Source organism: Quercus lobata, chromosome 2 (assembly GCF_001633185.2).
Source record: "Quercus lobata isolate SW786 chromosome 2, ValleyOak3.0 Primary Assembly, whole genome shotgun sequence".
Classification (NCBI taxonomy): domain Eukaryota; kingdom Viridiplantae; phylum Streptophyta; class Magnoliopsida; order Fagales; family Fagaceae; genus Quercus; species Quercus lobata.
The window spans coordinates 1,995,735-2,013,072 of record NC_044905.1 but is presented as its reverse complement, the minus strand read 5'-3'; the positions used below and the strand labels follow the sequence as shown (position 1 = coordinate 2,013,072).

Sequence of the window (17,338 nt, the reverse complement as noted above, 5' to 3'; positions counted from 1 at the left end):
TAGAGGTATTTGAGAGAGTTTTAGAACTTGTGTGCAGATATTTTGTTATGCAAAATGGTGAAACCCAAATATAGATTATATATTTCAAGGCTATTGATTTAATTTGTTTTGATTGGAACGTCACTTTTATTGGGATATACTACTTATACCATTTTAATTATGCACTAATTGTAACAAAAGTTGTAAAATTGTTGCGTTATATACTTTTTGGCAAGTTTTTTTTTTTTTTTAATAAGTTCTAGTCTTAGGGAAAGGAAAGTTCGAATTAATAACCAATGTATTATGAGGTATATATGGAGAAATTATTATTTACACTGGGAGGACTGCTAATGCAGTCCTCCTTGACCAATGAGATGATGTCATCTATGCAAATGTATATGTGAACTTCTTAATCAGCACAAGAAATAAAAAATAAAAATTACCAGATGATGTCACATTTGCATAAATAACAGTATTTTATTAGTTGAGAGGTCAGGGAGAAACAAGTCAGTAGTCCTCTTAGTGGACCTAATAATTTCTCATGTATATGGTTCCTACTAATTAGTGATAATCAAAAGATTGATGTGTCCAATTCAAAGTCAAATATTGCCAACAAAGAGTCCAAAAATATTGCCATAAAAGAGTCCAATTCAAATTCTAATACTTACCAAACATAAATCAGCCAATATCACTCTCATGATTCTCTCCTCCATAGCACGTCCCTTGACTTTAGCTAATTTTTTGTAATGCTAATTTGTTTTAATTGTAATCTCTACAACTTAGGAAAATTTGTCTATAATCTTTTGGTATTAATATAAAACAGTATACACCTTACTTGGTGTGGTTTTTCAACCCAACATAAACTTTGTATTCTCTATTCCTTTATGGTATCAGAGCTATATGTCCAACGACATTTAAAAAATAAACACAATTTTTTTTCCAGCTTTTCTCTTTTCTTTGCTTTTGCTAATTTCAATGGAATCCACCAATTCTTCAACTGGTGTCGTGGTACCTAGTCATTCAAGGTTCATGTCAATTAAACTAGATAGAACCAATTATCCTCTTTGGCTTGATCAGATTGTTCCTATTTTGAAGAACAAGAGTTTGATGGGATTTGTAGATGGTACAAATCAATGTCCTCCAGAATTTAAATGTGACAAAGATGGTAAGGATACCACCGAAGTGGATCCATCTTATATTACTTGGCATCAATAGAACCAAATGATCCTCAGTTGGATCAATAATTCTCTCTTCCCACCAGTGCTATCCACAGTGGCTTGTTTCACATCAGCATATGCAACGTGGTCCTCATTGTAGTGTATTTGATTAATAGACTTCCAACTCGTGTCTTAAATTATCTCACTCCATATGCAAAGCTATTTCAAAAGTCTCCCACTTATGATAGTCTTCGAGTTTTTGGTTATGCATGCTTTCCTTATTTGAGACCCTATAATACAAATAAGCTGCAATTTCGTTCTAAACGATATGTGTTTTTGGATTACTCTCTTAATCATCAAGGATATCGATGTCTTGATTTAAGCACTGGTCGTGTCTATTTATCCCGTCATGTTATTTTTTATGAGTCTTCATTCCCATTTGAAGAGACTATTTACACTATTTTTGCAGAGAAGGGCTCCTTGGAATCTTTGGTACCTATTCTAGAAATGATTCAACTACATCAACTACATACACCACCTTCTTGTTCTAGACCTCTACCCACTTCCCCTTCTATACCTCAAACTCCTCAAATGCCTACCCCACTAGATTCTATTTCCTTCACACAAAGCTCTCCTCCTCATATTTCTAGCAACCATCTTGTAGGTTCTCCTATGGCTTCTCTTCCCAGCCCCACTATAACACCTACTTCATCCCTCACAACTTCTACTCCAAATGCATCTTCCATTCCAAATCCATTACCACCTAATACCACATCACAAACTCTCCTAGAAAATTCCTCCCACTCCATGGTCACTAGAAGAAAGGATGGAATTTGCAAGCCCAATCCAAAATATGCAATGAATGTGGTATATGATTTTCATTTGATTAAACCCACCTGTTATAGCCAAGCGGTTAAACATGCAAAATGGCGTCATGCTATAGGGGTTGAATTTAATGCCTTGCAACAGAATGGCACTTGGTCATTAGTCCCTCCTTGTTCAAATACGAACATATTGCCTAATAAGTGGGTGTTTAAAATCAAGAAAAAATCTAATGGTATTATTGAGCACTATAAAGCTCATATTGTAGAAAATGTTTTTCATCAACAATAAGGTCTTGATTATACAGAGACTTTTAGTTTGATTGTGAAACACTCCACTATTCGCATTGTTCTTGTTTTAACCTGATATCGCTCCGAATCAGTAAGGTGGATGGCCTGGCTTCGGTGGGCTATCGAAACGGTTGATGGCCTGCAAGGAAGGAAACGCAATCAAAGAGGAGACCGGAGAAGACCGGTCGAACCCCCTCCGATGGAGAAGTTAGTTTCGTAGAGAAGGAAGTTCCAAGTATTTTGGAAAATTGTCTGAGTCAAAATCTTACCTCTGTCGGGTTCAGACTGGTCCCTTATATAGGAGGCCTGGGACGATTACTTGTCCAATAACCGTCCCAGGATTTGTGGAAACCAACAACTCCGGAGTTAACTACCTCAACGGATATAAAATCGTAACCGCTAATGGAAGTTAACTTATTCGAAAGGTTTGTTGAGATAGTTGTGGGTTTAGTTGAAAGTCTAAGTGTTGAGCTTCTGTCCGTCTAGCGTAGGACGGTTTGGTTCGTCCAAGGATATCTAATGATTGTTCATGGACGAACCTAATGGACGATCATGTCTTTCATGGAGGACAGTTTATGGAGTGGTGCTATTATTCATGGACGCTTCTTCTTCTTCTTCTGGATAAACTCTGGGATCGACCTGCGTTGTAGGCTCTGGACGATCCTTTTGGACGAGCTGGAGATGGAATTATTTTCCGCTTCTCTATCAGTTGCCCCTTTGTTCAAAGGGTCGTCCAGGACATTGTCGTGATTTCAACAAAATTTCGCTTTTACGTACGCCACGTGTCACGAAACCGTTGGTTGGCCAGTCGCGTCGATCTCGTTTCCCAAAGGGATCGCCACGTGTCAATCTCTGAGTGGTGAGTGTCGCTTCGTTGACCCTGTTGCTGGGGCCTATAAATAGCGCATTCTCTTTCATGCCCCTCACTTTTTCCTCATTCTCTCTTCTGCCAACTCGTCCAAGATTCTCGTCTAGCTCTCGTCCTAGTTTCAGCAGGTATTTCCTCTTTCTTTTTTTCTTTTTAGGCTCTCATTTTAAGTCCTCTACATTTCAACCATGCCTTCATCTTCTAGTCTAGAGAGAGAGATAGACGACTACCAGGACGGTTCTTCTGAGAGTGACGGTAGTGTAGATAGTTCGTCCTGTAGTGACTCCTCAGACGAGCATTACTCGTCTGGGGTTCCTGGCATTCCCTTAGAGGAATTTCAGGAACAACGACGTAGGGCGGCTTCTGGATCTGGGGCTAGCTCGTCCAGACAGCCATAAAGTCCCCCTCAAGACGAGGAAGAGGACGAAGATGTAATATATAGTTGTGCCCCAGAGGTAGCATCCACCTTAGACGGTGCTAAGTTAAAAACTCTTGTAGATAGATACCAAATCCCTAAAGAGCTTAACCCTCGTCTACCCCAGCCTGGAGAATGGTGTTGTTCCCCTTCCTCTGGCTTAGGGGTATACGCTTCTTACCTATTAGCTGGCCTTAGGTTTCCCTTAAACTCTTTCTGCAGAGACCTCTTCCAAAGGTTGGGTATTGGGCCAAACCAGCTCAACCCCAATGGTTGGAGGACGATAGTTGCCATGCAAATATTATGGCGTGAGGCGTTGGAAGGGAACCGTCCAATTACAGTGGACGAGTTCCTTTACTGTTATAAGCCCTCAGAGATCAAAAAATCTGCTGGGTTCTACCAGTTCTCGTCCAGAGGTTCATATTACAGTTTAATAACGGGCTGTAGTTCGTCTGACCGGCTTTGGAAAAAAGAATTTTTTATTATTTCTGGAAATTGGGCTGGGGACCCAGCTGATGTGGGTGTTCCCCTCTTCCCTCCTTTTACCAGCCCTCTAGGTCGTCTTCGTCCTGAGGGTATGTTTTTCTTTCCATTTTATCTTGTTTGTCCTTCAAAAAATTTTTATCTGTCACTCGTCTAACCTTTTATCTTGGTGATGCAGCTGTCGTTCGTCCACGTTTGGATAAGCTTCTCTTGGATCAGATAGAAGTGGTTCGCACTTTTCCAGGAAGGACTTTCCACGACTTGGTTACTTTTTCTCGTCTAGCAACTTGGGGACTCGGTCCAACTCCTACTGCTGAGAATTTAAGTCACGAGGAGCTCACTCGTCGAAGTAAGTGATCGTCCACTGTTTCAGCTTTCCTTTCCCTTCTTTTTTTATTTTTATTTTTTATTATATATATATATATTAAATTTCCTCACCATAGGAATAAGCACGATGAGGGAAAACAAGGAGAAAACAGTGGCTAGCGGGGACGAGGATGTTGCTGCCCCTACTGCTAAAGTGGCTTCTGTCCAGGCTGGGAAGAGGAAGTCTAAATCAATCTCGAGTACTGTGGATCTGGACGACCTCCCCAGTCGTCGTGGCCACAAAAAACAAAAACCAAGGACTTCCCTTCCAAAGGTTCCCAAGTTCGTGCCACCAACAGTGAACTTGGACGAGCCTGTGGTGGACGTGGAGCCCGTCCAAACGGTTCATCCTGTTCCGTCTGATCCTCCCCCTGCTCCCAAAACTTCTCAAAAGCTTGGCCTGTCTGAGTCTTCTGATCGTCCCTCTAATTTGGTTCTGGACGAGGGTTATGCATGGAGGACGTTCAAAGGGATCGTCACTGATTATGAGGTTAACGAATGTTACAACATGTCAGTGAAGGAGTTTGAGCGTTCTGGCATCCATGACCTTTTCAAGGTAAGTTTCTTCCTCGTCCTAGTGTGTAGACATTTAATTTTGAATGAAATGTCTAACTCCTTTTCGTCCAAATGCAGGCTATGTCAAAGTTTTATACAGCGACCTGCCAGGCCAAGGAACTTGCTTCAGAGGCCAAGACAGCCAAGGATAAGGCTAAGGAGCTGGGCCATGAGGTTCTGCTCAAGAAGGGGGAGGTCATTAGGTTGACAGAGGATTTTAATCGTCTGCTCGGAAGCGAGACGAAGTTGAAGAACGAAGTGGAGGAGCTCAAAGCTGACAACTTAGAGAAGGATACCCGCATCGTCCATCTCGAGGGACAAGTTTCAGAGCTTACCTCGTCCTTGGAGAAGGCACGTGAGGAAGCAGTTGCTGCCTTTAAGAAATCTGACGAGTATAAGAATCGTCTAGACAGTCATTATGCAGCTGGGTATGAAGACTTCCGTGCTGATGCCAAAGAGGCGTATCCTGATTTGGACTTCAACTCGTTCAAGCTTCCTCTTGCTACAGAGAGTTCCGTGTTGCAGACGAGTTCCGAGGACGTCAACATCATGGACGATGCTAACACTGAAGTTATTCAGGACGACCCCAAGACGAGCTCGCCCAAGTGAAATCTATTTCCTTAGAAAATTTACTTTTATTTGCCTTTTCATAGAAGTGCCTGTTGTTTTGGGCTTTTTACTTCTTTTTCTTTTTTAAAGTTCATGCAAGTACAATCATCTCGTCCAGGATTATGGACGAGTTTTATATACATTTTCATATTCAAAACTGAAGGGGTTTTTGGACGTTGGTCGTCCACCCTTTGAATTTCATGAAAGAAATGAATACTTCTATTTTTACTTCCATTGTGTTTGAATATACATGTTTCCTGCTTTATGTATGAAATTTTTATTTTCATCAGTAGTGTAAATTTTTATTTTCATCAGCAGTGTGGTTCGTCCATCTAGGAATTCAGTTCACCTCGTCTTGGGCATGTGGGTGAATTTTATTACATCACCAAGATACAGTAAATTGATTCCTTTTGGCTAAATTTTTCATCATTCCAAAATTATGGACGATCATTTTGCCGTCCTTGATGATTAGGCTTTTTAGCGTTTTCTCGTCCAATGTAATGGATTGTTAAGCTAGTTTTGAGGTCTTTGCTCGTCCGTGTCTCGGACGAACACTTTTGGGAATTCACCTCGTCTTGAGGTCTAGACGAGTATGCCCTTTTCATCTCGTCCCATGTTCTGGACGGATGGACCTTTGTTTCATTTTCAGGTTAGGTTTCATCTCGTCCTATGTTCTGGACGGACGGACCTTGGCTTAATTTTCAGTTTAGGTTTTACCTCATCCTGAATTATGGACGGATGTACCTTTGCTTAATTTTCAGTTTAGGTTTCATCTCGTCCAGGATTATGGACGGATGTACCTTTTCATCTTTCCTTTGGAGGAAGGCTTATGGACGATATATCCTTGCGTTCAAGGATTTCATTCGTCCATGCTTGCTTTCTTTTTGCGGATCAATCTGAATGAACATTTAAGGATTCCAATAATATACTTGAAAACAATATATATATATTTGAAAATCCAAACTTATGTAATCATTCGTCCACAGGCATGGCACATGCTCATGAGCTAGTGCCTTATTGAATTAAAAATACAAACCAACTCATCCATGAATAGCACAAAAAGTGAAAACACTAATGTACTTTCTAGAGGATTATTAAAATACTTAAAAACACTTAATAGTAGTACGCTTCTGCTCGTCCAGATATCTCGTCCAAGGACACTGGTGAAGAGTCAGCACTTATTGATGGTACTTCCTGAGGTGTTCAACATTCCAAGGGTGTTCCAGCCTCCGCCCATCCAAAGCTTCCAAATAGTAGGATCCTTGCCTTTTGCAGTTGATAACCCTATAAGGTCCTTCCCAATTTGGGCCAAGTTTCCCGTAGGCCGGGTTTCTTGTTGCCAAGGTAACCTTCTTCAAGACGAGATCCCCGATGTTGAAACGCCTAGGCTTTACCATAGCGTCATATTGTCTTGCCATGAGATTTTTGTACCTTGCTGTCCTTTGTTCTGCATCCATCCTGACCTCGTCCATAAGGTCAAGGTTAAGACGGAGTTGTTCCTCGTTTTCTTCAGTTTAATACTTCCTCACCCTGTGGCTCGTCATGTGTACTTCTGCTGGTATAACCGCCTCACTTCCGTAGGCTAGTTTAAAAGGAGTTTCTCCTGTTGGAGTTCTCGCTGTCGTTCTATAAGCCCATAAAACACCTGGTAATTCATCCGGCCATATTCCCTTTGCCCCTTCGAGCCGAGTCTTGATGATCTTCAACAAGGATCGGTTCGCTACTTCTACCTGGCCATTGGCCTGTGGGTGGGAAGGTGAGGAGTAATGGTTCTTCATTCCAAGCTGTTCACAAAATTTCCTGAAAGGTGTGTTGTCAAATTGTCGTCCATTGTCAGACACTAGTACTCTAGGTACTCCGAATCTGCATACAATGTTCTTCCAGACGAAGTTCTTGACATTCTGCTGCGTAATTTTGGCTAAGGGTTCGGCTTCCACCCATTTTGTGAAATAATCTATTCCCACCACCAGAAACTTCATTTGCCAAGTTCCAGTCGGAAAGGGCCCCAAAATGTCTAGTCCCCATTGCGCGAAAGGCCAAGGGGCCATCATTGGCGTGAGATATTCTGCTGGTTGTCTGGGAATATTGCTGAAGCGTTGACATTGATCACATACTTTGACATATGCTTTAGCATCAGCTTGTATGGTTGGCCAATAGAATCCGCTACGGATGACTTTATGGACGAGTGATCTGGCTCCCGAATGGTTCCCGCATGCTCCTTCGTGAACCTCCCTCAACATGTAATTTGCTTCGTCCGGAGCCAAACATCTTAAGAGAGGCTGGGAAAAACCTCTCTTGTATAACACCTCGTCCATAAGCACATACCTGGTTGACTTGACTTTGAGCTTCCTTGCTTCGTCCTTCTCTTCTGGAAGCCTTCCGTCCTTTAAGTAGGACACTATTGGGGTCATCCAATTTCCTTCTCCCTCTATCTGCATCAGTTCTGGAAGGTCTATACTTGGCATGTAGTATACACCATCTATATCGTTCAACGCCTCATTCGCAGATGCTTCCTTCGCCAGAGTATCTGCCTCCACATTCTCTTCCCTTGGGATTTGAACAAAATCTGCTTTTTTGAATTTCTTCACAAGGCGTACTACCTTCCTTAGGTATTTCTTCATTCTGTCTTCCTTGGCTTCACACGTTCCATTGACTTGGCCTATGACCAGTTGAGAGTCTCCCATGACAAGTACTGAGTCTGCTTCTACAGATTTGGCCAGTTCCAACCCCTTCAAAAGGGCTTCATACTCCACTTCATTGTTAGTAGTCTGGTATTGCAGACGGGCCTTGTATTTCAATTTGTCCCCTTCCGGCGACTGCAAAACAACTCCTATTCCTCCAGCATATAATGTGGATGACCCATCTACATGGACGACCCATTTGTTGTACTCTCCTTCCCCCAAGTCTTCGTAACTTGGAGTGAACTCTGCAATGAAATCTACTAGGGCTTGAGCCTTTATTGCATTTCTCGGTTGGTACCGAATGTCGAATTCACTAAGTTCAACTGCCCACTGAATCAGTCATCCTGCGGTTTCCAGCTTGTTCATTGCCTTCTTAAGCGGATGGTCCGTCATGACATTGATGACATGAACTTGGAAGTAATGTCTCAACTTCCTAGAAGCCGTTATCAGTGCAAAAGCCAATTTCTCCATGAGCGGATATCTTCCCTCTGCTCCTCTGAGTGCCCGGCTAGTGTAGTACACCGGTTTTTGTATTTTCCCCTCTTCTCTGATTAAAGCTGAACTTACGGCGTGTGGGGACACCGCTAAGTATAAGTACAGTTCTTCTCCTTGTACGGATGGACTTAATAATGGGGCAGTTGTGAGATAGTCCTTCAGGTCTTGGAAGGCCCTTTGGCATTCGTCCGTCCACTCAAATGCCTTCCTGAGGACTTTAAAGAAAGGTAAACACTTATCTGTGGCTTTCGAAACAAACCTGTTCAAAGCAGCAACTCGCCCTGTGAGGGATTGGACTTCCTTAATATTCTTCGGTGGCTCCATGTTCAATATAGCTTGGATCTTGTCCGGATTTGCCTCAATTCCTCTTGGCGAGACCATGAACCCCAGAAACTTTCCCGACGATACTCCGAATGCACACTTGCTTGGGTTCAACTTCATCTTATATCGCCGAAGTGTTTCAAAGGTTTCCTGTAGGTCGTCTAGATGGCTTCCCTCGTCTATGCTCTTCACAAACATGTCGTCGACATAAACCTCCACATTCCGTCCTATTTGTGGACGAAACATATGATTCACTAACCTTTGATAAGTTGCCCCTGCGTTCTTCAAGCCGAAGGGCATCACTTTGTAGCAAAACAAGCCTTGGCTGGTAATGAAGGAAGTTTTTTCCTGATCGGCTTCATCCATCTTGATCTGATTATATCCTGAAAAGGCATCCATGAAGCTCAGCAACTGATGGCCAGCAGTAGAGTCCACCAATTGATCAATGCGTGGCAGAGGATAACTATCCTTGGGACATGCTTTGTTCAAGTCAGTGAAGTCTACACACATTCTCCACTTTCCATTAGCTTTCTTCACCATCACCACATTGGCTAACCAATCCGGGTAATAGACTTCCTTAATGAACTTCGCCGTGGTCAGTTTTTGAACTTCTTCCTTGATTGCCTTGTCCCTCTCGGGAGCGAATACCCTCTTCTTCTGACGGATAGGCTTAAAAAAGGGGTATACATTCAATCGATGAGTGATCACACTTGGGTCGATTCCTGGCATGTCGTCATGACTCCATGCAAAAACGTCAATACTTTTTCTCAGGAACTGGATGAGGTCTTGTCTTGCCTTCTCCTTCATACCTGTTCCAATTCTGGTAAATTTCTCAGGATCATCTTCTTGCAAAAGAACATCTTCCAACACTTCCATGGGCTCTGCAATAACTCTTCTTTCCTCGATGCTCATTGTCTGCACCTGTTCGTCCAAAGCCATCATGGCTAAGTAGCATTCTCTAGCTGCCAACTGATCTCCTTGTGCTTGCCCTATCCCGTACTCCGTAGGGAATTTGACTGATAGATGGTAGGTCGAGGTTATCGCCTTCCAACTATTAAGAGTGGGTCTTCCAATGATGGCATTGTATGAAGAAGTACAGTCTACCACGAGGAAATTGACTTCCTTGGTTATCTGTTGCGGGTATGACCCTACCACCACTGGTAATGTAATGGTACCCACGGGCTGCACCTTCATTCCTTTAAATCCTATCAGCGGCGAGCATACTGGACGAAGTTGATCTCGTCCAAGCCTCATCTGTTGGAAGGTGGGGTAGTACAATATGTCTGCTGAACTTCCATTGTCAACTAACACTCTTCTGGTTGTATAATCTGCAATGAGCAGTGTAATGACGATCGCATCGTCGTGCGGGTGATGGATCCTCTCAGCATCTTCATCGGTGAAGGAAATGGTTGGCTCGTCCATAAATCTCGTCCTTGGTGGTCGTCCAGAGAGCTGGACATTTTGTACCGCTTTGAGATACGTCTTCTTCGATTTGGAAGATTGCCCCATCGGGTTCCCTCCAACGATAATCCTTATCTCTCCAAGTGGGGGCCGGGATGATTCCTCCATTTTGCCTTTCAGCTTCTCATCTGTACGATCCCTTCCAACGAAGTGCTTCAACTTTCCTTGCCTGATAAGGTTCTCAATTTGCTGTTTTAGGTCATAACATTCATCCGTGTCATGCCCATGGTCCCTGTGAAAGCGACAATATTTGTTCTTATTGCGCTTGTTGGGATCCCCTTTCATCTTCTCTGGCCATTTTAAAGAAGGATCGTCTTTGATTTGCATGAGCACCTGATTAAGTGGAGCGTTCAGGGGCGTATAGTTCTGGCTTCTTCCCAAGGGACCTGTCTTCCTGCCATCTCGTTCCTTCCTATCTTCCGTCCGTCCCTTCTTTGGACGAGGGGCTTGTTCTGAGTGTCGAACTGGGTGCGCTTCCATCCTCTCAGCTCTTTTCCTCTTCTTGGCTATGATTGCATCTTCTGCATTCATGAAGTTCTGAGCCGAATGGACGAGCTCAGCCATGGTTTGAGGCTCCTTCTCGTATAGCTTGTGGATAAATAAATCCGAATTAATCCCATTGTGGAAGGCTGCCAGTAGAAGCTTGTCGTCCACCTCGTCCACGCTAAGGGCTTCTCTGTTGAAGCGAGTGATGAATGACCGCAGGCTTTCGTTCTCCCCTTGTTCTATGGTCAGTAAGCTGGACGAAGAGCGCTTGTGCCTCTGTCCCCCTATGAAATTGTTAACAAACAATTTGCTTAATTCTTCGAAAGAACTTACGGAACTTGGGGGAATTTTACTGAACCAAACTCGTGCCGGGCCTTTAAGGGTAGTAGGGAAGGCTCGACACATGATTTCATCAGGGACCCCTTGGAGGTGCATTGTCGTCTTGAATGTTGCAATGTGATCGAAGGGGTCACGTGTCCCATCATACGAGTCCAGGGAAGGTAGTTTGAACTTTGATGGTAGAGGGTGGCCATTGATGGAAGCCGTAAAAGGAGAGTCAGTCCTGTGGACCAAATCCTCTATAGGATTCGTTCTCCTCATGTTCTCCTTCATCTCCTCCATGACTTTCTTCATTTGGTCCATTTCCTCTTTTAAGTGTGGCACTGTCCGTGAGGTGGTGCCTCTAAACTGACTTCCAATCTCAGTATTCTGTGTATCACCATGGCCTTGTGTCTACCCTGCGTGTTCCTCTCGTGTCTGTCTTCTCTGAGTAATCTCCATCCTTAACTCCTGGTTTTGGCGAGTCAATTCCGCCATTGCAGCCGCCATGGATTGCATATTCTGAACGGATGACGTCTGCATGACTGGTGCAGATTGGCGATCATGCTGGGGATCACTTGAAGCGCCTCTGCTTCCCTGACGGCCAGGGCTAGTAGCCCTCGACCTGGTCCTGACCATCCTAACCCTTTGTCGCGGAAAAGAAAGTCGCAAAACAACCTTCGCTTCCCACAGACGGCGCCAACTGATATCGCTCCGAATCAGTAAGGTGGATGGCCTGCAAGGAAGGAAACGCAATCAAAGAGGAGACCGGAGAAGACCGGTCGAACCCCCTCCGATGGAGAAGTTAGTTTCGTAGAGAAGGAAGTTCCAAGTATTTTGGAAAATTGTCTGAGTCAAAATCTTACCTCTGTCGGGTTCAGACCGGTCCCTTATATAGGAGGCCTGGGACGGTTACTTGTCCAATAACCGTCCCAGGATTTGTGGAAACCAACAACTCCGGAGTTAACTACCTCAACGGATATAAAATTGCAACCGCTAATGGAAGTTAATTTATTCGAAGGGTTTGTTGAGATAGTGGTGGGTTTAGTTGAAAGTCTAAGTGTTGAGCTTCCGTCCGTCTAGCGTAGGACGGTTTGGTTCGTCCAAGGATATCTAATGATTGATCATGGACGAACGTAATGGACGATCATGTCTTTCATGGAGGACAGTATATGGAGTGGTGCTATTATTCATGGACGCTTCTTCTTCTTCTTCTGGATAAACTCTGGGATCGACCTGCGTTGTAGGCTCTGGACGAGCCTTTTGGACGAGCTGGAGATGGAATTATTTTCCGCTTCTCTATCATAACCATTCATAAAAAATGGCCTATCCAACAATTGAATGTTCAGAATCCATTTCTCCATGGCCTATTATTTGAGGAGGTGTATATGCATCAACCTTTTAAGTTCATCGATCCTAATTATCCACACCATGTTTGCAAGCTTCATAAGTCCCTCGATGGTTTAAAACAAGCTCCTCAACAATGGTTTTTGAGATTTTCTTATTATTTAGAGGAGCTCGGTTTTTGTGAGTCTAAGGTTGATTACTCCTTCACATTTCGTAAGGGTGCTTTGATCATATTCTACTTATTTATGTTGATGATATTTTGATCACAGGGAATAGTTCATCTCATATTTTCAAGCTTATATAGAACCTTGGGAAACTTTTTTCTATGAAGGAGTTAGGTCCTTTGCATTTTTTATTTGGTCTTGAGGCAATATATAGCTCTAGTGGTTTTTACCTAACTCAAACAAAATATACCATGGATCTATTACATTGCACAAAGTTTCAGGATGTCAAGCCTATTTCTTCTCCTGCTCACATTGAACATAAATTGAGTCTTTATGATGGTGATCCTCTTCCTACTCCTATTGAATATCGAAGTGTTGTTAGGGCATTACAATATTTGACACTCACTTGTCCAGATATCTCTTTTGCAATAAACCAAGTGTGTCAATTCATGCATCAACCTACAGCAACTCACTGGATTGCTATCAAAAGAATATTACGTTATTTGAAAAGCACTCATGCTCATGATCTCTTTTATCAATCTGGTTCTCTATGTTTAGAAGCCTATTCAGATGCTAATTATGTTGAAAACCCTAATGATCATCGCTCTACTAGTGGCTATTGTATTTATCTTATATATAATCCCATATTTTAGAGTGCCAAGAAACACCATCCTGTATCTTGCTCAAGCATTGAAGTAGAATATCGTCAATTGGCATATACTATAGCTAAGATTTCATGGCTTTGATCATTGTTCAAAGATTTGGATGTCTCTCTATCAACACCGCTTATTTGGTGTGACAATATTAGCTCTATCTCTTTAGCTTCAAACTTGGTGTTTCATGCTTGCACTAAACATTTGGAAGTAGATTACCATTATGTGTGTGATAAGGTTGTTCCCAAGGAGCTTGACGTTAGCTATATTTGTACTACGATTAGGTGGTAGATGTTTCACTGAAGGGCTTTCTTTTGCCCGCTTCAAATTATTGACAAACAAGCTTATGGTATGCTTTTGTCCCTTTAGCTTGTGGGGGTGTGATAATTAGAAGATCAAAGTCAAATATTGCCAGCAAAGAGTCCAATTCAAATTCTAATACCTGTCAAACATATATCAACTAATATCACTCCCTTGATTATCTCCCCCTAGCACATCCCTTGATTTTAGCTTTTCTATAATTGTAATTTGCTGTAATTATAATCTCTACAATTTAGGGAAGTTTGTCTATAATATTTTAGTATTAATACAAAATAGTATACGCCTTACTGCGTGTGGTTTTTCAACTCAACATAAACTTTGTATTCTCTATTCCTTTAATTAGTACTAACCAGAACACTTTCCTTCATCAATATCTTGTCTCTAGTGCCAGCTCTATATGTGAAGCAACTGATGTGGCGGCCGCCTAAGGCCCCAAATAGAAAAAAGGCCCCCAAATTTTAATCAATAGGGTTTTTTTAATATTATAATAGAATTAATTAAGTCCAAATATTAGCCAATAAATAAAATAATATTTTTTTTATCAAATGAAAAACAAGAAAAAAAATGTTACGCTCTCTACATTTTTCACAACACTTTCAGAATAAAATTCTAAGTGGTAGGTTGTTACAAGGTATTATTGACGATAAAAAATTAATTTCAGTGATGAGTTCAAATTAGAACCAATAACAAATTAACACCTATGATTTATTGTAAAAATATTATGAATGTAGCACATCTAAAATAAAAAAAAAAAAAATTCACACCATTTTTCACAAATGGAGTTAACAAACTTTTACTAGTTTTTATCTAAGTTCACCACTAACATCAATTTTTTTACTTACTACTATCAATCTGTCACATCAACATGTGTGAAAAGTTGTCTATAGAATTTCAAAAAAATCTACATGGTTTATATTAATTAGAAGTAATTTTGCATCTAAAACAAGATAATAGAGTATAAGTAATATTTAATCTTTTAAAAGTCATATTTAAATATATGAAAGGCCTCAATTTCAGCTTTCGCCTTAGGCCTCCAAATACATTAAACCGCCCCTGCTTGTCTCCTGTGACATTTTCTTTTTATGATATCTTCGGCTAACCATGCCACTCTCTTATGGTCATCGGAGTTGTTGCCGACAATCCACTATTTGTCGTTGTCCATTGTTATTGTCAATGTTTGTCTTACATGCATATGCAATCCTTGAGCCATCATTCTTCTGTTGGTATCCTTTAGCCACTAGTGCATTGTCCTCCAGCCACAATAGTCATCTTTTGGCCTCCACCTTCATTAATTAATAATTGTCATTTACTATGATCTTGGGCATTTCAATTCATGTCAAGCTCAACCCATTCTACATCTGATTTGGTCATTTATGGCCATTGGTTAATTTCTTTCAGGAACTTACATTCGAAACTCATGACATCTTCAAACTTTCATCTTGAATTTGAGAGGGGATATTCTAATATATTAGGATGTTATTATAACTATATAGACCGTAGGTTTGTAGAATCCTATGAGCTACCATGGCTTTTAGGGTTATCATTCTAACTCTATTGTATTTCTATATATATATACCTTACATTCAATTGATTGTAAGCTACAATTCAAAATAGTTACAATGTAGAAGTTTCTTTCTATATCATTTTATTTTCTTCTTTTTGTTTTAACAAAAAACTTTATATTACACCACCCGCTATTAAGGCCTCATTTGGTACATAAGTTTAAACATATATTTTCAATTTTTAAATAACATTATAAGTATTTTCACACATTTTTTTTATCCACACATATTTCTAAAAATATTAAAAACTTTTATTTAAACACATATACCAAATAGCCTTAAGGGATCCAAGAAATCAGGCATATCCTCCAGCCAAATACTTTCATTGTTTATATTTCCCACCAGTCTAGCCAATCCACTTGCAATTCTACTACTGTTTTGCAGTGGATTGGTGATATCCCATTTCCTAAGTACTCATTAGTCTATTTTTTAATGTATTTTTTGAGGAGGCCAAAATGCTTGACAAATCTTGCAGCAGGTCTGGTTGTGCTTGTACCGCCTCATCTAATAACCCTCTTTATCTGTGTGGCTGAATGAGAGGGGACCATTTCCTACTAAAATTGAGAAAAATTTTAGAAAAAGAAAGAATGAAAAAATAGCACACCACCAACAAATAGATTAAATAGCAATGAAATCATAATATGACATATACACATTTATAAACATATTTTTTTGGCACTTATTGTTACTGCACACACATTATTATACATGTACATTATTCATTTCATGTGTTAAACGTGAATATACTTTAAAAAAAAAAAAGTGAATATTACATGTGAAATTATAGATATTGTATATATGTACAGAGTGTACATTAACAAATGTGTAAAAATATTTTTTATTTTACTTTTGGTAAAAAAAAAAAAATTCATTATAACTCAAGCAAATTTGTTATAATCAGAAGTATCATTTTCTCTCCCATTTGGGGTTAGCCATTTGTTTCTTATTTGGTACTAAAATTGTTCACTCTTGCAATCCACTTTATCTATTTGTCACATATGAAAAGTTTATTGTTTGTAAGTCAGAGCTAAAATAATGAAACCTTTACAAAAATTTTGTAGCTTATTATTATGTAATAGTAGCCTCATCACACGGCTTTGCGTGTGCAATGAGGCTTCTTTTTTTTGGTCTAATGTACATGAGATTAGGAATTAATTAAAATGAAAATTCAAAAAATAATTATAAATAAATAAAAGAAACCGGTGAGTCTTTATAAAGTTTAAAAAAAAAAAAAAAAAAAAATTGGAACGTGATTTTGAGGGAAATATCAAAGTGGATTGAAAAGTTTTTTTTTTTTTTTTTCTTTCTAAATTTTAATTTTTGGATAAGTTTGTTTTAAAAACATGGATTAGTAGGAGAGTATTTTATTTTGTTGGCATTTTAGTTTGAGATATATTTTTATCGGATTGTCCTCAAGTTTTGCCTTTATTAAACGTAGGATCTAAGGATATTTTTGAGCCACATCAAAGTTTAGTCTAAAGAGGAAAATTCTATTATAGATAGTATAGGTAGATAAAGAAAAGAACCTAAAACCCCCCAAATGGAAAACAATTTTGTTGTTGTTGGTTTTTTTGCATAACACGTGGGCTTGACTGAATTTTCTCAAAATAATATAATAACTCATACGAGGGCTTTTCCTTTTCATTTTTCTGAGAGAAAAGGTGAGCTTTATATTCATTTTTGACTGGGTTATCTACTGCTAGTACATTTAGCAAGAAAGTGTGTACTTCCTCAATCCATCTTCATCTCAATCCATTGTGCATATCTTGACAACTCGTGTTGTTGTCATGTTCTCTTTTCGACCTATATATGTGAGATAAATGCCAAAAACGATGGCAATTTGATATAATTTTTTGAGAAAATTCAATCTCGTGGGGGTTCAATAATCAACATTGCACCAATTTTTTTTTTTTTTTTTAAATTTGTTTTAAATTTTTAAATGGCAAGAGACAATTGCATGGCTTAGATTCAATGCATTAGCCTTA

General features: G+C 40.1%; 1 protein-coding gene across 1 annotated transcript; it reads right to left on the bottom strand.

The window, feature by feature from the left end:
• Positions 1–6,371: 6,371 nt before the first annotated feature.
• Positions 6,372–11,630, bottom strand: LOC115977839. The gene is made up of 6 exons (XM_031099864.1): positions 11,055–11,630; positions 9,579–11,003; positions 8,637–9,452; positions 8,188–8,555; positions 7,275–8,091; positions 6,372–6,440 (listed from the first exon to the last, which is right to left on the bottom strand). Exons 1-6 carry the CDS (start codon positions 11,628–11,630, stop codon positions 6,372–6,374), a joined length of 4,071 nt encoding a protein of 1,356 aa, XP_030955724.1.
• Between the last annotated feature and the right edge of the window lie 5,708 nt (positions 11,631–17,338).